The sequence below is a fragment of the Phodopus roborovskii genome, unplaced genomic scaffold (assembly GCF_943737965.1).
Source record: "Phodopus roborovskii unplaced genomic scaffold, PHOROB, whole genome shotgun sequence".
In the NCBI taxonomy this organism is placed as follows: Eukaryota; Metazoa; Chordata; class Mammalia; order Rodentia; family Cricetidae; genus Phodopus; species Phodopus roborovskii.
In genome coordinates this window covers 36426938-36452059 of record NW_026126525.1, presented here as the reverse complement: position 1 = coordinate 36452059, position 25122 = coordinate 36426938, and the positions used below count along the sequence as shown (strand labels likewise).

At 39.9% G+C, this 25122-nt stretch overlaps 1 protein-coding gene across 1 annotated transcript in view; it reads right to left on the bottom strand.

Moving 5' to 3' along the window:
• Positions 1-4818: 4818 nt before the first annotated feature.
• Positions 4819-25122, bottom strand: part of Cpne3 (copine 3) — a 55031-nt gene continuing 34727 nt past the window's right edge. The window contains exons 10-16 of the mRNA XM_051198440.1: positions 23950-24009; positions 23319-23452; positions 18900-18954; positions 16425-16476; positions 12310-12443; positions 11090-11326; positions 4819-7958 (exon numbers count right to left, since the gene is read on the bottom strand). Of these exons, the coding sequence (XP_051054397.1) occupies positions 7848-7958; positions 11090-11326; positions 12310-12443; positions 16425-16476; positions 18900-18954; positions 23319-23452; positions 23950-24009 (783 nt within the window). The 3' untranslated portion in view covers positions 4819-7847. The remainder of the gene's footprint in view (positions 7959-11089; positions 11327-12309; positions 12444-16424; positions 16477-18899; positions 18955-23318; positions 23453-23949; positions 24010-25122) is intronic.

Below are 25122 nucleotides of genomic sequence, written 5' to 3'. Positions count from 1 at the left end.
AATGGACCCAAAGCTGTAAGATCTAAAGAGAGGAGTAACATGACCCCAGTTTTGTACAGACAACTTCTGACTTAACACTGATATTAAATAATTCTAAACTAATATGCATCAGATGGATTCATTTTGGTTATATGCTAGATTTAAAAAAATGTTGCACTGAACTCCAATAAGGAAAATCTGCACTTTCTGTAATTTATGTTCTACATGTTCTACATCTTCACTAATTCTGTTGCCTTCCTAGGAGAATTCTTTGTATATCTTCAGCAGCTATTAATCACTACTCCACTTTGTAATTTATTATATCTAATCAAATCAAAGATATGTGAAATTCATGTTTTAAGCATCTTATCCATATAATATTATAGTAAAAGTTGATGTTTTTCCCTATGAAATTTTATGAGTGGCTATTTTTTTTCATACTATAACTTTTGTGACTGGAACAATGGTACAAAGGTCAAGCAAATGAGCATCATTAAGCAATACAACCTGACATTTCTAGGCAACAATTTCCTTGGATGAGGAAATGGAGAAATGACTGAGAGATCACAGCCTCCCCCCTCTCCCTTCCTGCCTCCAGTCATCTCCATTTATTGTGAATGACTGTGCTACAAATTTCTAGAATTTCATTGGAAATTGTAGGGATGCAGGGTTGAGTGCATGGTGCCTCCTAAGGGTTAGTAAACAGACTGGTGATGTGGTTTCTCACATCCAGCTGTAAATGCACTAACCTAGGCTATTAATCACTTCTGCTCCATTTGTAAAGTACATGGGACATCTCCCATAAGATGGGTTCTATTGAATGAGAAACAGTGCTCAAGATAAACACATAGAGAGAATGAGTCTGGGATAAACATAAAGATAAACATAAAAGTCTGGGAGAGTCAGGTGTGGTCTGACCTACAGATAGCACAGATCACCAGGCTACCAACTACATCCTTTTCCAGCCTTCTGGGCAGAAAACGGGTTATACATCTCTTCCTTTCAAAAGACCCTGTGTGTTTATCATTCCTGGTTTCACTAGTGTTTATCCGTGAGAACAAGGACTTCATGCCCTCTACAGGCAAATAGATCGGGCATTTTTAGGGTAAGCAGATAATCTCATGACCCTCCTGCCTCAGCATCCAGAGGACTGGGATTAAATAAAATAGGAAAATCTAAACAAAGTGGGAGGGTGTTGTTAGTGGTAGTGGTGGAAGAACTGGAAGGCCAACTCCAATAATGCCATCAGCAGAGGTCTTTGTTGGTGATGCTTGAGCAGAGACTTGTAGAAAGATAATAAAAGGAGCAAGGCACTTAAATGACTGTAAAAGTTTTCAAGAAGGGGCAACAGCAAGCTGGGCAGTGTCAAGCAGGAACAAGGAAACTCCTAAAGTTGAGACAGAAGGGCCACGACAATGACTATCAGAAAAAAATAAAATAAAATGAGAAAAGCAAGGAGCAAGAGTAGCCATACCAAGAGAAATAATGAAGATGAAAGGTGTGATGGAATTCGTACACCAAAGACCCTAATGGATAAAGATTTGTTAGAGTCATGGCAATAGAAAGAATGTGAGGGAAGGAAGGATGGTATTGGAAAATGGAATACTACACCTAAACATAAGGTACTTTTTGATGTGGGTGTGTGGAAATGGGATGGGGGTGGAGAGATAGCTTCTTGGTTATGGGTATGTACCGCTCTTGCAGAGGATCTGAGTTCAGTTCCAGCTCCCACATCCAGCAGTTCATAACAATCCAACTCCAGCTCAAGGGTCCTGACATCCCCTTCTAGCCTCCGCAGATACTTACATTCACGTGAAGATACCCACAGGCAGACACACATATACACATAATTTTAAAATAAAATAAATCTTAAAAAATAAAAAGGTGTTTGTTACACTACTAAATAGTTTAGGCTGAACTAGTGAATAAGAGTATACTACATGGAGAGGTATACTGTAACTTACAATGAACATTCAAAGCTGAAAACCTTAAAGAGGAGAGAAAACTATCTCAGAACGGAAGGGATGGACAGAGAAGTCACAACCCCTAGTGGTAGAAAAGTCAGGAAGAGGAGGTAAGCTACTACTTGACAGGGTTGTGGTAGACCTAACATATGTTTTAGGAAAGACAAGTTAAGACTGAAAATATGGAGACCTCAGAAAAACACCAATATAAGGATTTTACTAGCAAATGACATAGGTCCTGAGGGAGGAGGGGTTTGGGGAACTAGAAGGAAGTGGGATATTGGAGTCAGCTTTGCTTTCATACATCCCTCCCAGTTTCATATTAGATCATGAGCATTGGAGATAATCAATTTCTTACTTAAAAAAAATTCTTTTGTTCTCTTGCTGCCTTATGCCTGTGGATTGGGATGAAAACTCCCAGCTACTAATCCAGTGCCATGCCTGACTGCTTACTGCCACCATGGCCTCTAACTCTCTGCAACCATGAACTCTAATATTTTCTTATATAAACTACTTTGGTCATGGAGTCTCTTCACAGATACAGAAAAGTAACTAAGATGGGTGTATGGGTGAAGAAAACAGAATATTTCCTATCCATTTTCTCAAAGCCCCTTGGACTCCCTAAGTCCTAGAATTCTGAGTCCTGCTTCGAAAATCGGAGCTGTTTCTAAACCTGGTGCCTTATGAGTCTGCTAATAAATCAAAGCTCCCACTCTCCTAGCCCAAGCTGTACAAAGAAAAAAAAAAAAAAAAAAAAAAAAAAAAAAAAGGATTGAAATGTCTTATCCATCATTTCTTTGGGGGAAAAATAGCTAAGCCAATGTCCAAGGTAATTTGCAACTCCTGTGATTTTTTTTCTAGGGAATATGGCAAAACATAGTGATGATTCGTGACAGGTGACAAGAGTGATGATCTTGTCATAAGCAAGACTGGCAACTCTAGAGATCTGTGTAATTACCAAGTGTGTGCCAGCCTCTGAACCACTGAGGAAACTGATGAGATGGGCCCAACTGATGATATGATACAGAAACAGATATGTAGCCAGACAAAGAATCGAAAACTGTGTGTGTGTGATGGAAAAGCTGAATCACACCAGGTAACACTGCCAACTCCCTGAGTTGTGCCTCACTGTGGCCAGAATTGAGTTTTTTAACAGGGTTCTCTGGAGCCCTTGAGCCCATGTTAATGGTGAACATGTAAAGCCCTTTAAGTCTTTCGAAATTACAGTATACCTCTCCTGAAACCTATTCGACATTATCCTTCCCCTAAGACTGAGCCCTCCTGTGTACCCAGTGGGGGCTCCAGGATGGATCCCACCAATTGTTTCCCTTCTTTCCACTCTTTCCTTAATTACCTTTTCTCATACCTTATAATCAACAAATGCATTTTTTTTCCTTTTTAAAGCATTTAGCTTCTGTGGTAGTTTAAATGTAATTCCCTCCCCCCCAGAAGCTAATAGCGAATGGCACTATTAGGAGCTGTCTACTTGTTGGAGTAGGTATGACCTCGTTGGAGAAAGTGTGTCACTGTGGGGATGGGCTTTGAAGTCTCCTACAATCAAGCTATGCCCAGTGTGGACACAGGCTCCTTCTACAGTCTGGGGATCAAGACATAGAACTCTCAGTTCTTTCTCCAGCATCATGTCTGCCTGCAATCCACCATGTCCCACCATGATAACAATGGATTGTCTCAGGGTTTATATTGCTGTGAAGAGACAGCAGGACCACGACAACATTTAACTGAGGAGACCCACTTACAGTTCAGGGCTTCAGTCCATTATCATCATGGTAAAACACACAGCATTCAGGCAGACATGGTGCTGGAGAAGTAACAGAGTCTTATACATCTTTCAGACTATAGGAAGTGGTCTGAGTGTCACACAGAGCATGAGCATAGGAGACCTCAAAGCCCACCCCCACAATGACACAATTTCTCCAATAAGGCCACACATACTTGAATAAAACCACACCTCCTAATACTGCTGCTTGCTTTGGGGACCATTGTCTTTCAAACCTCTGAAACTATAAGCCATCCCAATTAAATGTTTTCCCTGAATGGAGGCCAAGAGAGGCCATTGTATAAAGTTGTGAAGGAGAATCCTGGATTGCCTTAGAGACCCCAGGATGTTGTAGATGCCCTGGGATACCGCTGAGTAAAACTGCTAATAGGAAGTGAAACCAGCCCAAGAGAAAGATGTATGTTGCAGTCAACAAAGTTGAAAGTAGATCAGAAGAGGATTTTGACATCAGACATTAAGATACAGTGTGAAGTTTGCCCACCTGGTCTCCAGTCTTGCTTTTATTTCCTCACTCTGCTCCCTTCTCTAAGTCTTGGAATGGTAATGTATATCCTGTTACAGTATATGTTAGAAGTATATGATGATTTTTGATTTTGATTTTGTAGAGGATTACAGTTAAGAGGTTTCATCAATCTCAGAAGAGATATTTAACTTTGGACTTTTAAACATTTTTCAGACTGTGATAGACTATGGGGACTTTTGAAGATGGACTAAATGCATTTTGCATTATCATATTGTTATAACCTATGGGGCCAGGGAGTAGAACGTGGTAGTTTTGAATGAAGTTGGCCTCCAGAAGCTCATAGCACTGTTAGGAGCTGCGGTCTTGATGGAACAGGTATGGCTTTGTTGGTGGAGGTGTGTCACTGTAGGAGTAGGCTTTGAGATCTCCTATGCTCAAGCTATATCCAATGTGAACAGACTCCTTTTGCTGCTTGAGGATAAAGATGTAGAACTCTCAGCTTGGCTTATTGTAGGGGTAGAGGGGTCTGAACTCAGGTCCATTTCCCTTAGCTCCATTTTCTATTATGTTGGTAAGATGTAGAGAAATAAAAATGAAAACAAAACACAGCCAGGTTACACCAAGAAGTAACTTTATCCAAAGGGAATTTATACAGAAGATATATTTGACATGAATTCATGTATTGCTAAGTTATGCACAGACTGTGCCATCCACAGCAATACAACTGCTCATGATTTTCACCCAGCTGCTAACTTACCTTACATTACTACCTTCATGAAAAACAACAGACTAGAGAGTATTTTTGAAGATGGCTTTCTAGGAAATGTATGAATGGGGCAAAGCATGTCAAAATGCACTCAAAGCAGCAATGAGGCTTTGGAAAAGCTGATCAAGCACTGTCTAAAGGGGAGATTTGTAAATTCCTCAAAAAGACTTAAAAGTTTAAAAGGCCTTAAAAAAAAAATCAATCATAAACAGAAGATGAGTAAAGTAGGCCAGTGGGATTACTTTCTGAATAAATGCATGTGAGAAAACATGTCTATCATAGCATGACCATGTACATATGTGGTTACAGAGAAATGAAAGTCAATTTGGTGATTCTCATTTTAGATTGCCATTTTAAGAAAGAATGAATGACATTTGTTCTAATAGTGGCACAACAAGGAAAATAAATATTTGAATACAAAATGATATAAAATAGCCTGGAATGAAGTTGAATGCTGAAACTAAGAGTTCTATAAAATGACAATTTAGAAGTTGTAAATGCTCTTATTTCAAACTGCAAGTAACGTATGGATTAATCTTCCAGAGTCACAGCTCATAAATAACATATCTATAAAAACCTGATTAAGTTGTGTCATTTAAAGAAAGACTATTTTAAAGGAAATAACTCTGGTAAACCAGAATATAAAACTGTTGTTAAAAGACCAAATGGCAGGAGACGGCTGCCAGAGGCCTGATGAAAACACGAAGGGCCTGAAGTTCCCAGTACCCTCGGTGACTGAGCAAGGCCAGTGAGCCCTGCTTCAGAGCCAGAGAAGCCCCTTTGCTGCCCCTTAACCTACAAGGAGTATCTGTAAGCCATTTCTGTGCTGGCTCCCTCTGCATGCCAAAGAAAAGTTCTGAAAACCACTGTGACATCTTCCCAAGCACAGAGAACTGAGACATGGGAAAAAAAATAATGGTTTCAAAGAGGAAAATGAAAAAAAATCTGTATTGGCGTCCTCTATTGATAACTAACTGTTACCAATGAGTCATGCTATGGAACCCAGATTCTTGAGCTGTGAACCATGGCCCCATAAGCAGTCATGTAACTGACTGAAAAACATGACACCAATAAAAGGTTTCTATGTCTAATGCACAATGGCAGTAATGAATTCAAAACTAACTGTGTAATGAATCTTAAGTGTTTCTGGTGGGGCTTACCCATATTATATCACTCAACTTCACTACAGCCTTGGTTCTGAGGACACACAGAGTGCAATCCACACTACATAGCCACCATGCCATGCAACACCAATAAACACTGCCTAAATATCTCAGCTCAACTCAGGCTACTTTATGTAGTATGAATTACTTACTACACTGACTAGCTTTTTTCTGAGAAGCCTACAGAGAACACACAAGCAGCAACAGAGGGACTCAGTAACACTGACAGGAATGCTGACTGGTGCTGGGCATCCACTTTAGAATATGTGACAAATACAAAATTCTAAACGTTAAATTATTAGTGATGATTGGCCACTGCACAGACAGGCAAAGTATTTGACATCTAGAGTTTCAGGCAGATGTTACAGAACCTATTCCAAAAATATGGTGGTCAAGAAGCAGCATGTTTCCTATTCTTCAAAGCAAGCATATTAAATCCACACTATCTAAATGTAGCAGTTAGAAAAGGGTATTGCTTCTGTGTACTGTTTTTCTTTTTAAATGTACTTTCAGATTTTATGCTTAACACAATACATTCTGGACTTAGGAAAAAGTACATTCTTGAAATGAAAATGGAATTTTGATTAATAAATAATTCATGTTTAAAGAAAACAAAAATATCATTTTTAAAGCCAAAAATACTTAAAAAAAAAAAAAGCTATACAAATCAATTCACAGGACCATAGCAAGAAAAGAATAAAAATGACCTCTCCTAATTATGATAGAAGAAATGGATTCTCATTTATTTTTCTTTGTTGTTTTGAAATGCACTCTAACTGTATAGCTGGCTGGCCTGGAACTCTCTATGTAGGCAGGTTGGCTTCTGATAGTCCTCTTGCCTGTCTCCCAAGCACTGGGATGATGTGCTACCATGCCTAGCCAACAATTATGAATTTTCATCTTATATGTTTGTCCCTTACAACTTTAATGGACAAAGCCATCCCAGTCACTTAGTCAGCTTATAATGACCTAGTTATGTAGGGATGACCTATCATTTGTACTTCCACAGAAGCTCAGGTGTCTTGTTTACTCAGTGAAAGAAAAGCCAAATCTGACCATGCTGTGTGAAAATAGCTTACAGTGAAGAGATTTCAAAAGGCAAAGCTGTCTTGTCTACAAAAATCATTCTACTAGTTGATTGTACAGTTTTAAAACTGAGCAAGCCCCTTTTTTTTCTTGAAGATCCATGTGAAAACAGTTTTGTATAATGCATCATTGAAACATAAAAAGGGACAAATATAGAGTTACAGGTACAAATTCAGTACTACTTGCCTTAAGGAGCCCTCTCAGTCATAAATACAGAACTTGACTTACAAAATATTTACTATAAACAGTTTAGTAACCTGCAAACCACATTATCCTATAATTACTCATTCACTCTGACAACATTTAAAAATGGAATTTTCATTATAGAAAGTAGACAACAAACCAACACTTTCCCACTTTTCCCACATTAATTCAATTCCAAATAGCACTCTTAAAATTTCTATAAATCACTAACAATCACTCAATTTATTGATCAGAGATGGACTTGCTATTGTCCTCTCTTCAAAAAGTATAAAATGTATGCTTTAAACAGATAAAACACATATAAAAATTTGGGTTTATATGAGGAACACTAGAAGTGAAAAGCATATAAGTAGATATATCATTCTGCATAAGAGATGGCATTGCTTCACACAGCTTATGAATCCTGGAGTTTTCCTGGCTCCTTCTATTTCGCAGCTGGGTTTTTGGGAGGAAGGAGTTTGTATGTGTTGAAGTAGCCCACCACCTGCTGGGGAATCTCTGCCAAGACACACTGAGCAAGTGCTTCTTTTGGAGCCTTGAGGAAAAACAAAAGCACAGTTATTACCAACTAAAGATTTGCTCGCTTGCTTATTTGTTTGTCTCTTGTAGCTCAAGTTGGCCTTGAACTCAATATGCAGTCAAGTAAGACCCCGAACTCTCCATCCTCCTGACTCTACCTACCAAGTGCTAGAAGTGCAGGAATACACAACCACATTTGGCTGATATACTGGCTGCTTGATAAAAGGCTAGAGATAACTCAGCAGTCATTAAGATGTAGTAATTCCCAACCTCTGGGCTTGTACCTTAGGAACAGTATATAATATGGGGAAAGTAACAGGTATTATTTATAATTATCATCATTATCATTGCTTATGTGTCAAGTTCTTTGATACTGGCCGCAGTCCATATAATATGGGAAAAGTAACCAGTATTTTTATAATTACCATCACTATCATTGCTTATGTGTCAAGTTCTTTGATGCTGACCGTTTCAATATTAGATAATTCTGCTGATATTATGGCTCTTATTTTTTGAGGTCTCACTATGTAGCCATGTCTGGCTTGAAAATCACAATGTAGATCAAGCTGGCCTTCAACTTACAGAGATCTGCCAGCCTCTGCCTCCCAGGTGACCTTGATATCTTTTTTGTCTCTGTTTGCTGAGTGCTGAGACTACGGGTGTGTGCTAACATGTATGGCCTATTTTTTTTTTTTAATGTATCTGTAACTTTTCCTCTTTCTAAAAGTCATGTTAAAAGACTTCTACTTGTGCCTAAAGACGTTAGTCATACAAAGGATGTATTAGTTATTCTTATGACCTCTAAATGCAATTCCCATTTTAATTACCTACAAGCTCTAGAATACTAAAAATAATTTAAAAAGGAGTTTTGGGTATCAGTCACTATTTTGAAAAGCACATGTCTAATGCTATATGAAATACAGTCTTTGATTATAGGAGTGACATAAGTTTAAACAAAATTGATTCCCAAGTAACACCCATGTTAAGCCTTCATATCAGCTTTTGTAAAGGCACTAGATATTGTTTTTAGAGTTTGTTCATAAGTATCCTATGCTATGGATGTACCATAGTTTTCTTCCTCATTTACCCGCTGAAGAATATCAGGGTTGTTTCCAGCTTTTATCTGGTTATGCATAAAGCTACTAAATGCATAAATCATTCACATATGGGTTTTTATTTTTGTTTTTATATATGTGGATATAACATTATACTTCATATAGCATTATACTTTAAGTCCTCCCATGTTCCTCTCAAAATGGTCAGCCTGGTCTACACTGAGAATTCCTGATCAACATGGAGACTGTCTCAAGAATTTAAAAAGCAAACTAAACTAAAGAGAAATGCACACAACAACTTGGGTTACTCTAAAAAGTATCAAGCTAGAAGAAAAAAGCCAGTCTTATAGCTCATATACAGTATGACTCCATTTATGTAAAATATTTTTCTGTTTAGTTGTTTATTTTCTGAAATAGCATCTCTCCAAGTAGCCCAGTCCAGCCTCAAATTCATACTTGCTGCCTCCCATGTGTTGTTACTACAGGCATGTACCACCATACCCAAATATTTACGTAAATTCCTGAAATGATGAAATGATAGAAATGAATAGTTTAGTGGTTTACATGGGCTAAGGAAACGCAGGTGTAGATGGGAAGTAAATACATCATTGAAGACACAACATAAGGGCTCCCTGTGGTGTTGAATCATTAATTAGATCAATATACATATCCTGGCTGTGACCCTGTAAAATATTCCACAAGGTATTAACATTGGATCAAGCTATACACAATATCGTCTAAAAGATTTTTATCTGATTTTGTTTGGTTTTTTTTGTTTGTTTGTTTGTTTGTTTTGTTTTGTTTTGACATGTTTCACCCTGTGGGACTCTAGGTAGCTTAGAACTCACTACACAGTCTAGGCTGGTCTTAGAGTGAGGAAATTAAAGATGTAGTAACATACCCTGCTTCTAAAAGCTTTTGATCATGCAAGCATATTCTCCTAGAGGTTTGGCTAGTGTTTTGTTTTCCTGTTTTTACAAAGTGTGGCTTATCTTGATTGTCCATTCAATATCATACAGAATCACCTGGAACATAAACTTCTTGGCTTACCTCTGTTTCCAAATAAGTTTAACTAGAGTGGATGAGTAGACTTACCCTGAGTATGGGTGGCACTATTCCAGGAGTTGGAGTCCTGGACTAAGTAAAAAGTTGAAACTGAGCTGAGCATCTGAGCTGGCTGGTTTTTACGTTAACTTCACATAAGCAGAGTGATCTGAGAGAGGGGTGCTCAATGAAGGAAATGCTTCTGTAAGATCAACTATAGAAAGCCTATAGAACTCATTCATTTTTTTCTTTCTCCCTCTGCCCACCCCTTTGTTTTGTTTTGTTTTTGTTTTTCAAGACAGGGTTTCTCTGTGTAACCCTGGCTGTCCTGGAACTCACTCTGTAGACCAGGCTGGTCTTGAACTCACAGAGATCTGCCTGCCTCTGCCTCCCTAGTGCAAGGATTAAAGGCATGTGTTACCAAAAACCACCATGGAACATTTCCTTAATTAGTTATTGATATTGGAGGGTCCAGCCCACTGTAGGTGGTGCTGCCCCTAAATTGGTAGTCCTGGCTCTATAAGAAAGCAAGCTGAGCAAGCCATAAGAAGCAAGCCAATAACCAATATTCCTGTGGCTTCTGCTTCAGGTCCTGCCTCCAGGTCCTCCCTGTATGATGAACTGTGATATGAAAGTGTAAGCAAAATAACATTTCTTACACTTGTTACTATAGGTCATAGTTCTTATCACAGCAATAAAACTCCTAACTAACACAAGCACCCAAATTCACCCTCTCTGCTTGACTGTGGATGTACTGTGACTAGTTGCCTCAGACTCTTTCTGTCATGCCTTTCCTACCATAACGGACTAAAGGCCAAAGGAAAGTTTCCTTCCCCAGGTTGCCTTTGCCAGTAATTTCACAACCATGAGGAAAGTAATTAATATAAAAGTAACAAAAAGTCTTAACATATTCATAACAATATCATTTTAAGTTTATCATACTATTATAGCAAAAGCACAAATGATACAAGTATCCCAATCAAGTCAAACCTCTAACACGCAAAAGCATACTGAAGGTCTGGGTTTAGTCAAAAGGAATGGTACTCACATTCTGGAACTGTCTGAAAGGCACGAACTGAACAATATCTCTTATGGCCACCTCTCCTGATGGGGAGCGGAGACTTCCCCCATCACCATCCAGAAACTCCATGGCACTGAAGTCAGCTCCCCCAACTCCCACAATGATGATAGACATGGGCAGCTTGGAAGCGTTGACGATAGCATGTCTGGTTTCATCAAGGTCTGTGATGACACCATCAGTGATGATCAAGAGCACAAAGTATTGCTGCCAAAAAAGAAAACAAGTCTACTGAGCAGGTGAAGGTCAAACAGCAAAAGAGTGATCGAGGTTACTGAGCCACCTGTTTCACTCATTTTCATTGTCAGCCTGTATCTAGGAAACCATCTGCTTAAAATACTCTGTAATTCTCTGGTGACAAGGAGATTCATTAGAAGTGCAACACACCACCAGATAGGTTGAAAAATACACAGAAGACATCTAAATGTCTTTCAAGTAAGCAGAGAAATAAACATTCATTAAACTGAAGCACTAAACATGTCAACGACTGAAGCAAGGGAGCAAATGAGAACTCCATTACCAGCAGATCCAAAACTTTCAAAAAAGGATTATCTACCTGGCTAAAATACATGCTTAAAAAAAAAAAGTCTTTTCCAAAGTAGGGAAATGTCACATAAAGTTGTGATTTCATTTTTTGGGCCAGTTAAATCTAGGACAGAAATAATATTTACGACAATAACTAATAAGTATGGGAGTGTTTTCTCTGACCCAGGCTCTGTGAACTTTACATGAATTATCTTGTTTGACTTTTTCAACACCTACACAATGGGGCTTCCCATGATCCCTGTCCCTACTTTTAAGTACATTACAGCTTGAGAGATTTGGTACCCTATGAATGTTAATGGTTAGATAATTCAAACTTCTGTAATATAGTAAGTGCGGCAAAATCAGCAACTGATAAAAGTATTCAAAGGCCTTCATGTGAAGTATGTTTCTACAAGTAATAGCCCTCCCTGCCTTTGGTAGACTCTAAGCAAATTACTTCCAAAGCCAGAGAAAAAACTCATAAAAGCAAGCATTATTTTGTTTTAGTGATCATTAACAGCAACAGACATCTCTCCCAAACTAATGCTAATTATACCATCACTTTTTTTTCTTGACTTGGTATCCTGACAAACTCAATAAACAGCATGACAAGCAGGAAGAAGTACCAACCACACCCTTCCTGCTCCTGAACCTAGAGCACTTACAGATGCTGTCTGCTGCTGTGTGGCTGCAGCTGCAAACCTGGCCACGTGATTTATAATTGGAGAAAAATTAGTTGGTCCATAGAGTTTTATTTGAGGAAGACAGGTCCGATAAGCCTCTATAATGCCTTGGATTCCTAGATCAAAGAAAGTAGTATTAAAAATCCTCAAATATAATTTGTTAATCCACAGTATGGGAAGCACACTTATATACATATAAGGTCTGGTAAATGATGGACATTATCCCAGCTCTTGGGAAGTGGAAGTATCAAAATCAGGGTGACTATATATATTGAGTCCCTTATCACAATTACAAAACAAATGAAACAACAAAAAGTCAAAAAGTGCTTCGACTAGGGAAGAGTTCCACATTCAAGAGTTCTTCGTGGTTATATTTCATTATAAATAGCTATAAACTTTATCTCCAAGCAGAAAGCATTTTCATTTCAAATGGGACTTATGCTTAACGTTGATGTGTTTTTGTTGAAAAATGTGTAACATCTTACAACTGTTAAGCAGAAATAAAAAAATCACCAAGATGAACTCCTTTGCACACATGATCAAAGTTCTATAGAAATATACTTATAAGGCTGATTAACTCTAGTTAATTAGGTGACACTTGGTATAATAGGCAGCATTAGTTTTATTAGCATAGGTTTGCATTTTGCTATAGAAACTAAACAGTTGAGTCTGCCAGTCTTATGAAAAACAAGTTGAACAAGGCTATACATGACTAAATGTATGTAAGTGGGCAGGACCCCAGTGTCTACTCAGATGTTTTAAGAAACATTGTCTACTTGCTCTAGCTCTTGTACTCTTTTCCTGGGTCACAGGAACAGCAGGTGAAGAGCTGGTCCTTCAGGCTGAGTCCCAGACTAAGTAACTTGGGAGATGTGGGTGAGGTAATACATTTATTTTCCCAGCACTCAGGAAACTGAGGTGGGAAGATGACAAGTTTATAGCCTGAACTACATAGCAAGACTCTATCTTATAAAAACAAACTAAAAAACAAACAAACAAAAAAAAAAACATGGAAAACAGTTGTGATCTAGCTACAAGTCAAATGAGTAAGGAACAGATGTGCCATTGTAAGTCACCAAGGCACAGATATTTCTGTTAAAACAGCATGGCCTGGTAAGCTGGATAGTATGCCAGTGAAAATGCAGTCTACAAACGAGTATCCTAGGTATGCACGTGTTAATTCTGTCCTCAATGCTGCTACAAATCTTAAAAGAATTCCCTGCACTGCTTTGAAACCACAGAAACTTGTCTGCAGTTTATCTTAAAGAAAGTTTTATTTTCTTACTTTAGGGCATTTTACATTTTTATTCGCTTGTGTGTAGGGTAAATGTGTGTGGTGTATGTGTATGGTACACACAACTGAATGTGCAGGTATGTATGCTTGTGCATGCCACACAGAACAAGGTGTCAGGTTTCCTCCTCCACTGCTCTCCGTCTTTTGCCTTAAAACAGGGTATTATATGAACCATTTTGGTTAGGCTGGATAGCCAGTAAACTCTCAAGATCTACCTATCTGTCTGCCCCTGAACATGGGTCTCAGTTAGAAGGCCTGGGCAGTCTAAGGGACCTCTGACAATGGAACCAGGATGTATCGCTGGTGCACAAAAGAACTTTGGGAGCACATTCCCCATGGAGGAATACTCCCTTAGCCTAGAGGCGGGGGGGGGGGGGGGGGGGGGCCTAGACCCTACTCCAAATGACTTGACAGATTTTGATGATCCCTCCTGGAAGACATCACCCTCCCTGTGGAGTGTGTGTGTGTGTGTGTGTGTATGTGTGTGTGTGTGTGTGTGTTGGGGGGGAGGGTAAGAGGGTGGTGGGGGGACATGGGAGGGGAGGGAGGGAACTGGGATTGATAATGTAAAATAAGAACAACAACAACAAAAAAGATCTATCTGTCTGTGCCCTCCAATGGGGTTATAGTAATGTGTTTTTTGAATGGGTGGCTGGGATTTGAACCCAGATAGGTCCTCATAACTGTACAGAAAGTGTTCTTATTCACTGACTTATCTCCTCATACCTGTAGACCTTTTCAACCCAAACAGGTCTCTTACTTTAGATCAAGGACAAGAATGAAACCAATTCTCTTCAAATTTAGGACTTCCAAAAAACTCTTTTTGGTCATACTGAACTTAGAAACAAGTACACTTGAGCAACTTATGAGAACAACTCATGCATAGATGTGATTTTACATGTATAAACTGATAGTGTAAATAGGAGTTAGTCTAGCAATAACAACAATATTAACCATAGCTAGTAACATCAGGAACTGCAATGGAATACACTGTAGAAAAATAGCATATAATTTCAGCAACAGTAGTTGTGGTGGTTTGAAAAATAATGGCCCCATAGACTCACAGATTTAAATGCTTGGTCACAAGCGAGTGGCTCTATCTGAAAGATTAGGAGTGTGGCCTTGTGGGAGGAAGTCCATTACTGGGGTGGGCTTTGAGGGTTCAGAAGCCCATGCCCAACCCAAAGTCTCTCTTTCCTCTCTGCCTGTGGATCCAGATGTAGAGCTCTCAGCTACCATGCATGCCACCATGTTCCCCATAATGGACTACATTCTGAAACTCTGCAAGCCCCAATTAAATGCTTTCTTTTGTAAGAGATGCCATGGTCACAGTGTCTCTTCACAGTAATAGAACATGCATAAAGACAGAAGTATTTTCCCCATTTGTATTATTATGCTTGCTTTGTACCCTGAAGTTTTTAACAATTTACTCTCTTTACAAGTATAAAGTCTTCAACTACTCACCTAAAACTGCACTATACTGAAATCCTCCCTTGCATTAAAGCAGTAAGTGAAATGTTATTCCTAGGCAACTAGGTTCAAGGATGTCTTTAAAAAAAAGAAAAAAAAAAAAAACCAAAACCAAAAACAGAATTTAACTTTGGTGTCTTAAAATAAGGCCCTACTTTTTCTATATAGCATATCTTTGATCTACAACCAAATTGGTTGTTTTTCCAGACTATAAACCTAAATTGAAAAGGCTATTTGCTTGATGAGCAGACCAAGAATGGGTTCACACTACTTGTAGAGCAATAAACTTATAAAATGAGTCATCTATATTCCAAAAATAATTCTAATTTCAGGTAAGCACCAAGAACATTTCTTACTTTATTTTTGATAATAAATGGTTTTATAAACTTTACCATTAAAAACTTAAGATAAAATCAGAAACCAAGATGAAAATATTAACAAAAACACATCTTTAAAATAAACTCAATTACAAATATCTGGACATAAAATAGGTCACGATCATGCACTAAAAGTGCCTCAAAGGAGTACTAAATTAACTAGCACAGAAAAGGCATTTTAAAATGGAGAAAATGTTTAAGAAAACAGCCCTCAAAAGTGGTCCTATGCCCTTCCAATTTGTGATTATTTACAAAGAGAAGGAAAGAATACCTTTGTCTCTAGAAACCATGCACTTTGTAGATGCTAAAAGGGACCCTCTGAGGAGTATCAATTTAGAGCCTAGAATTTTAAGTACTATCCCCTACCCAACAACTACCTTTCCTGCCCAAAAACATTCAGTCTTACATAATTTAGTAGGAGTCTTGGCATTCCAGGTTGGAATCTGACTTTTCAAAAAACTATTTTTAAAGAAGAAGCACTTGTGCATTTGAAGTATAAAGTAAAAAGTGAAATCAAAGACAAGCACCAGCTTCCTGCTGTCTATAGAGATGTGTTAGAAGTTCAGCTTTGTTCCTGTCACCATCCTATCTACTGAGTGAATACTGTGCAAGCAACAAGCACTGTGACAACTGACACTTTTCACTTGCTTCTATGAAAGTTCTCTCCAGTCTTCAATACTGAACTCATTTATGGAGTTGATTTCAGTTCACATGTGACAATACCTTTACTTTTATGATGACTTTTATGACCTACTCTTTATCATCATGATACTGATTTGCCTCATAATTATCTTTACCATTGTAGTCACCCACCTGGGGCAATTTTTCTACTATACACAACAGAAAGTTAAAATTTGTCACAACCTGAAAGTTAGAAACATAATGAGTAGCTCTGACCTGAAAGAGACAGGAATGAGTGATGCTGTCTTCATGTCTGGCTTTTTGGCTTCACTTACCATTGCAGTAGGGATTAGATGGGTTAAAGTTCATTGGAAATTCATGAGACACCTGTCAAAAGAAAAAAGAAAAAAAAAAAAAAAAAAAAAAAAAGGCTGGTGAGGCCTCTGTTCTTTTAGTCAAGAATAAAACTTTGAAAGGGGATTTCCTGGCAGTTCAACCTTTTCCAGGCCAGAGTGGGTGGAAGACACAGATGGCTCCACCCCTAGACTTCTTGGTCTGGAGGAGCAAACCCACCAGGAGCCTGCCTAATGCCTGTGGCACCAGGCATGCAAGAGGCAAGAGGCAACATCTCTACACCATGTCTCACAGCTGGGGGAGGTAGGACTCAACCATGCGCCACCTATACCTAACCAACAGCTGCGGCACCAGGCGGTCGGGCACCATTATGGTATAGGGTGGGGAAATGGGGGGAGGCGATTCATGGGCTGGGGAGAGAGAGAGAGGCAGATCTGAACGGATGACAGTAGTGAGGAACAGGCTAATGTGAATGGCCTGCTAACCACCAGAGTCCAAGGTGGCATCTGGGCCTGGGCTATACCCAAGTGCCAGGTCTTTGTCTGAGGCCCTGAAGCAGTCAAGGGGTCCTGAGTTCATGAACATCAACACAGACCTCAGCTAAGCCAGGGCCATGGACCCAGATTTGGACCCAGATGACTCCAATTGTCTTGGCCCTGGCAGTGACACAGCCCTCAGACACCAATGTGGTCACAAGTTTTGACCCAGACCCTGGGCATCCACACAGCCTCCCCCCAACTCCTTGGGCAAGGGACATCAACTCAGAACCCAGATGTGGACCCAGACATGGTTCTTTGGCAGCAGCCTTGGCCAGTATATCACTATGGCCCCAGGAATTATCTAAGGCCACCCAGATTTGCATGGCCCCTAGACACCAACATGGCTCCAGGTGGTAGTGCAGACTGAAGGACTCCATACAGCCCTCAGAGACAACAGGAGCCACAGACATGAACCCCCATTGAAGGCCATGCTGATGCCAGTGACCTGAGCTGCCACCTGGAGCCATGCTGGTGTCCAAGGGTCACACCATCATGGGGGCCAGGCTGATCAAGTGATCTGGGCTGCTGCCTAGGACTATGTCTAGGTCAGTGTCCAATCACAGTCAGGGTCTGTGGCTCATGTTGCCACCAAAGACCATATGGATGCTCAGGATCTGAGCTACAATCTGTGGCCATGAGGGTGTCTGAGGGCCATGGTGTCATGCAGGTCAGGATTGTCAATGAGGGTTCTGTCTGGGTCTGAGTTGATATCTGTGGCACCTGTTACCACCACGGGCCATGCAGATGACTAGGGTCTGGTAAGCCACCTGAGAATATGGAGGCATCCAGGCCCTGGCCACTGCCTATGGCCACATCTTGGCCTGTGTCCTTGCAGCAGCTGGGATCTGGGATGATTCTAGGGTGATGTCTGGGCTTTCTGTTACCACTGAGGGCTCTGCAGAAGCCCAGGGTCTATTTAGCTATTTGAGACCATGTTGGTGCTCAGCTGCTATTCAGTCACTGGGACCATACTGATCCCTATGGCCTATGCTGCCACTAGGGTAATGGTGACTTCTGGGCTTGAGCTGCTGCCAAGGGCCATGTCTGAGTCTATGGTCATAGAGCAGCTGGGGTGTCAGTAATATCCTTGGCCTGTGTTAGCTGGGGGCAGGAGGAGAGGGTGGTCATTAGAACCATGTTGTACTGAGCCAGCCCTACCCTACTGGCCCTGCCCCTTGCAAGATACTACAGCAGGAGATCTGGCCCCACCCCTCAGGGGACAGCTGCCCTCCCCACCATCATTGTCCCACCCCCACCCCCAGGCATGCACCTCACATGGGCAAAACATTAGTGCTGACCCTTTTGTCAGGGACACAGGTGAGCCAGTTTGAGGGCAGACTGCCTCAACCTTGTCTACCACAAACTGGCATGGGTGAAGGAAAGACGCCCTTCCCACTTGCTACCTGTGGTGATGAGAGAGCTGGCTCTCACTAGAGTGAGAGAACTACTAGCCTTGCTCCTCACCAGCTGGAACACATAGGAGAGCAGGCTCTGCACTGCACCTGGACAGCACACCAGAGCAGATCCTGTTGTCAGTGCACAGGTGAGTCAGCCCTGAAGGCATGAGAGCAGGGGCGCTGACACCCACCCCCCACCCCCCCACCTATAGCAATCAGGAGACAGGGCTCCTGCACCTTGCCCGGGCAAAACAGTAGAGCTGGCCCTGGTAGTGTTAAGTGTGGGTTACTTGGACCCGGATCTGAGAACCAAAGAACAGCAGAATTAGCCCCATTCTTTGCAGTAGGCTGCACTGGGTTGTTTGTTTTGGTTTTTCTTTTAAATTTGGTTTTGTTCTGGGGTGGGGGGGGGGGAGGTTTCCAGGACAGATTCGAAGGGACAGGAGATAAGTGGGACTGGAATGCATGATGTGAAATCCACAAAGAATCAATAAAAGTAAAAGAAAAAAAAAAAAATTACCTGCCACTGAGGAGGCACCTGAGCTCCAAAGCCGAAAGCTGGAAACATCTTGTCACTAAAATAGAAAAAAGAAAAATCAAACAATTTTTGCTATAAAAATGAAATAATATGCACTTTTATATTTTAAAAAAATCCAAAGCCATAAAAAAATTATAAACAAAAAATTACCTAGCACTCCCAATACTAATACCAATGCTAACAGTGGAAAATACTCATTTTAAACGTTTTCTGTGCGTTAAAGGAAGAATGTCTCTATAGTAGTGTGTGTGGTGTGCATGAGTGATATTTACCTGAGTGTGTGCACCCATGTATAGCCACATGGAAGCCATAGGAGGATGTACACAGTGCTCCTCTATCACTCTCCACCTTAATGCCTTGAGAGAAACATAAATGCTAAGGGCCTGGGTTTATTTTGCAGCAGCTACTTGTTGGCTAGCAACCATCTGCAAGTACAGTTCAGGGGATCCAACACTTCTTCTGACATCCACAGGCTCCTACACACGTGGTATACACATACATTCATTCACGCACAAATACACATGTTAAATAAATAAATGTGTCTCATAACCTACTAGTTGCCATTTAAACCTTGTGCATTATTTCCCAGAACAAATATGAACGAGCCAAAAACAAAAAAGGAAACAAAACAAACAAACAAAAAAAAACCCACTTTTTTTTTAAAGTAAGGCTTTGGCAGAAAAAACAAGACTCAATGAGGTTATTTATAGCATTTACTTATATGTCAGTTGATATGAGTATTCATACATTTGACCATAGAATCACTGTACAAAATGTCATCTATTATAAAACTCAATTTTATGCAAGAAAACATGTGTCTAAAACATACATTATGTCTGGAGCCTGCGAACACACAGAGTATAAACCTGAATATATAACGTGAATATATGTATGTATGTATACATACATACATACATATATCAAGTACTGACTTGTCCAGGATACGGGAATTCCCCCAGAGGCATAATGATGCCTTACCTTACCTTACCTTAAAACACCACCTAACTGGGATAGTCTGTGTGTTCACTCGTATTTATTTACTATATTTATTTATTTATTTGTTTGCCTATTCGTTCATTCATTCATTTGTTTATTTATGTGTGTAGAGAGATGTGCTTGCTACAGCATATATGTGGATAACAGTGAACAACTCAGATTGTCGGGGCACCTTCACCTGCACAACTACCTCACTCATCCTGTATTTTTAGTTCTTAACATCTGGGATTTATTTTCTATTAAAGATAGAACCCATGTCATGTCAAAAATAGTTTTCCTAGACTGTAGCCTGTCTACTGTTGTTTAGAAACTTTCATTGACTTTCTCTTTAAGTTCTTTTATTAATGAGTCTATGAACGCCCAAAGGAGACACCAGTTTCCTCTTTACCATTTCCATCTTCCAACACTGATTACAAGCACACACAGCCATGTTGTTTTCATATGGGTGCTGGGGATCTAACTCAGCTTCTCCTGCTTGCACAGAAAGCATTCTTACCACTGAGCCATCTCCTCACCCCCTTTTCATATGTTTTAGTACTAAGGAATGTGAACATATACATGTTACTCCAAGATTTATGCCTGTGTTGTCGTACCAGCCATGCACACTGCAGATTATGAGCCAATCATATATTCTTTTCTTCTAAAACTTTCCACGCTTACTTTTGGTATTAAACTTCTCATTCCTCTGAAAAGTGCATTGAAGTAGGATATGAAGCAGGAATAGCAGCTTCCCACCAACAGCACTCCCTCCTTTAATAACAGACACTTAAGGCGGTGACTAGTCTTATCCTAGGAGCCAGCTGAGATCGGTGGCTAGGTTCTAGCCCAGGGAGTAGAAGGATTTTTTTTTTTTTTTTTCAGCAGCATCAAATCCTGGCCCTAGAATACACATGCAGTCCTGGACCACTTACTCTGTTTCCTACTGTCTAAACAAGAGCTCTAGTCACCACGAATGGAAGCTATAAATTGAGTTTGGTAAAAACAGTCCTGAACTTACTGCTATTTTGTTAGGCTGTTTTGTTGAGTATCTACTTCAGGTTTACAATATGTGTGGGTTATCATACTTTGCAGGTATGAACTGTGGATTCAAATTAATTATGCAGCTCTCTAGCTATCCTGCAACTTACTCCACCTGCCTCTGACTCTGCCTCCACAGTGCTGGGAATGAAAGTGTGCACCTAAGTCTGGCTTTAAATTCCACTCTTATGCAATGTGTTGCTGTTATAATCCTTTCCTCTTAGATGCTATTCTCACTAAATTCACATATAGGTCTATTAGTTACCTATATGCTTGGTTCACTTGGTCCACGATAGCTCTACATATCATATAATAAAATTTAAAAGCTGCTAGAGCAGGACTAAGAGATACTCAGAGATTAAAAGCACTTAGTGCTCTTGCAGAGGGCCTAGGCTTGGTCCCCAGTACCTATATGGGGTAGCTCACAAACTTCATATCACCCTTTTCTGACTTCCACATGCACCAGACACACACACACACACACACACACACACACACACACACACACACAAACACACACGGTGCTAAAGGAAATTCTTCTTACCTTTCTCCCTCCCTCCCTTTGTTCCTTAAAAAAAAAAAAAAAAAAAAAAAAAAAATGTTTGATGATTGTGGCTCCTTCCTTCTATCTAGAGAATTTTAACACTCATTTTGGCTCTCTTTCTCTTCCGGTCCCAGGCACTTCGGGAGCAGGCAAGTCCAAGAACCACACCATACACAACCAGTCCCAGAAATGGCACAGAAAGGGCATCAATAAACCCTGATTGCAAAGATACGAATCTCTTAAGGGAGTTGACCCCAAGTTCCTGAGGAACATGAACTTTACCAAGAGACACAACAAGAGAGAACTGAAGAAGATGCAGGCAAACAACGCGAAGGCAATGAGTGCACGCGTAGAGGCCATCAAGGCCCTTGCGAGACCATGGTGGTAAAAACCCAAGATGCCAAAAGGTCCCAGCTGCAAACTCAGCCGTCTTGCTTTCTTCACTCCCCAAGCTTAGGAAGAGGATTAGAAGCCTTAGGCTCTGCCAACCAAAACCCAAGTTTCAAACCAAGGCAGAAGCCTCGGCTCCAGCTAAGGCTCAGGCTGCAGCTCCAGCTCAGGCTTCAAAAGGCACCCAGGCCCCTGTGAAGGCCCCATAGAAATGGTTTCTGCCACTGTGAAGACAGATGGACTGGTGTGACACATCTATACACTCTGCAAATGACCTGAGCCCTATGCTGTTTTTACAAATAAACTTGAGGCAAGACCTGAACTCTGGATACGTTCTAATTTTTAAAAATGTATTCATTTAGGTTTGAATTTATTAATTACACATTTTTAAGAATTCATTTGTGAAACTACCCTTGGCTTAGTACCTTTTTTAGGAGTGGCTTTTTGATGACCTGTTAACTGTCACCAATGGCTCATCATCTATTCAGACTAATAAAATGGTCTCTGGCACATGTTAGCTGTTATAGGAAATCTATTATTAGTAGTCATACAGTTTTATGACTGAGAATTGAACCCAGGATTTTGCACAGGCTAGATACTAATTCTATAACTCAAAATGCACCCAAGTCTCCAAATCTAACTATTGAAAATTCATTCAGAATACTTTGCAGCAATTAGATTAAGATGCTCTTTAGTCTTATCAAAAGCTCCAATTAAAAAAAAATATTTTCAGGGGGCTGGAAGAGATGGCTTAGAGGTTAAGAGCACTGGTTGTTCAAGTCCTGAGTTCAATTCCCAGCAACCACATGGTGGCTTAGAACCATCTATAATGAGATCTGGTGCCCTCTTCTGGTGTGCAGACAGAACACTGTATACATAATAAATAAAACTTTGAAAGGAAAAAAAAAATATTTTAGCAGAATGTGGTGAGGCACTTCTTTAATTCTAGTGCTTTCAAGGCAGAAGTAGACAGACTTCTGATTTCGATATCAGGCTGGTCTACATACTGAGTTCTAAGCCAGGAAAGGATATAATGAGACTCTTTCTCAGAATTAATAAATAAATATAATTTCATTATTGGAAGGAACATGTATATATTATAAGAAACAATTTTTATTACTGTTTATAAGATTATACCATCTAGATTTCAATCACATATACAGCTTACCCCTGATTAAAACTCCAAGGAAATCAGATCAAAGAAATAAGTCTTTCTGACTTCTGCCAACCATTAAATGCGGAAGCTATAACAACGGTTTATAACTAGTCACAGCAAGAATAAAGATAAAAGGGAAACAAAAAGAAATAAAAAGATCAAACATTTGAAAAGAATGCCATTCTATCATCCAAGTTGGCCCATCTCTATTAGAACACTAGTTGATGAAACAGACAGTAAGTACCCTTTCTAAGGAATTATGAAACATGTACTTGAGTGTTTCCAAAGTTATACTCACGCATCATAATCTTGAACTACCAATCCCACAGACCAGATGGCAGTCAGATACTCATTGACACCATTAGGGCTGATGTAGTGCAGGGAATCTGAAGAACTGGGGTCACCATTGGAGCCGGTGAAGTCCACTCCCACCTGCCAAGATAACAATTCTTACTAAAGTAAAGGCAGGGCTATCTGAGCTCGAGGTCCAAGAGAACCTCAGACAAGACCCCAAAGCATCCCAGAATCTCTATATTGCCATCTCCTAACAAATGACCTCAGCATTTCCACAAACAACTCAACAGGCATCAGCATGAAAACCACATGTTCTTTTACTAGACTGAAGATTCATGAACCACAGGATGTAATGACCCATATTTAGGAGCTGTTTTTCTATGTTTGTTTTCTATACCTTCAATTACTTCAGGATATGCATATCTGCTTTCTCTAAAGAGGGAGGGATTATTCATCAACTCATCAACTAAGTCAAAATTTCCATGATGAACCTAGATGATTCATGAGGAAAATCTGTTTAACAGATTGTGTAAATTTCATAGCAAAGGCAGTTTGGCAGTAAATGAATGCTGCAAAATGGAGAGGGAGAAAGGCAACATTTAACAGACTATGCTAGAAAACTCAGTATTACTTACAGTAAAATTCAGCTGGCACCCTCCCATGATGTAGTCAAGAAATGTGCATTCTACAGTAATCTAAAAACAAAAACACATTTATGTTAAAGCTGAACTCCACCAGTGATGGGGCACACCTTTAATCCCAGCATTTGTGGGGCAAAAGCAGGCACATCTCTGAGTTTGAGGTCAGTCTGAGAGCAAGTTCCGGGACAGCCAGAGCTACATTGAGAACTGTGTCTTGAAAACCAAAGGAGGGGAGGGGGAGGTTGAAGATAACTGGAACTCTCAACATACACAAGAGAAACAAAAGGCTATGGGGTGATATATTGTTTATGATCTAATGAAGCTTGTCAGAAGATTAGAATGCAAAGCTAGCCACAGCCATAGATGTCAGGCAGTGGTGGTACACACCTTTAATCCCAGCAGTCATACTAGTGAGCCATAGAGACTGGGAGGGAGGTAAGAACTACTGTCTGGCTGCTTTGCTTTCTCTGATCTTCAGCTTGAACCCCAGTATCTGTCTCTGAGTTGTTATTATTCATGCTACAAGGCTCCCTGGTATATGTGACATAAATACATGGAATCAACCTTACATTTGAGTCCCCGAAATGTCAGGACTTACAAAGAATTTACTACTTAAGCAATATTAAGGTTAAAATATCAGAAGTGCTCATAATGTCTGGTCCCTCCTGAGAATTCACTGTTAGTGATTGAAGGAGCTAGAGACACTTACACACACACACACACACACACACACACACAGAGTGGGAGAGCATGAAAGTAAAAGGAGACTAGTTGGGAAGAAGGATTTGAGGACAAGAGAGGCTAATGGGGGAAGATAAATATGAGCAAAATGCATTATATACATATATAAGAATGTCATAATAAAACCCACATGGTTAACTACTATATGCAAATAAAAAAAATAACAAAAATAAATTCACCATGTGACTAAAACAAAAAGATTAGAATATCAATGGCAAAAGAGGAAATGTAGTTACTGTCAGTTTTATGTAACAAGTCTAATATACTGACAGTTTTAAACAACATTTAGTAATTAAGCCTTAAAAGAATTAAAAACAAAATATGCTCAGTGGGGAAAACTTGGCTTTTCCCCACCATTTATAACAGCTCATGAAAAACTTATACCCAGGATAGATGTACTGGGTCAGACCATTTCCAATCTCACAT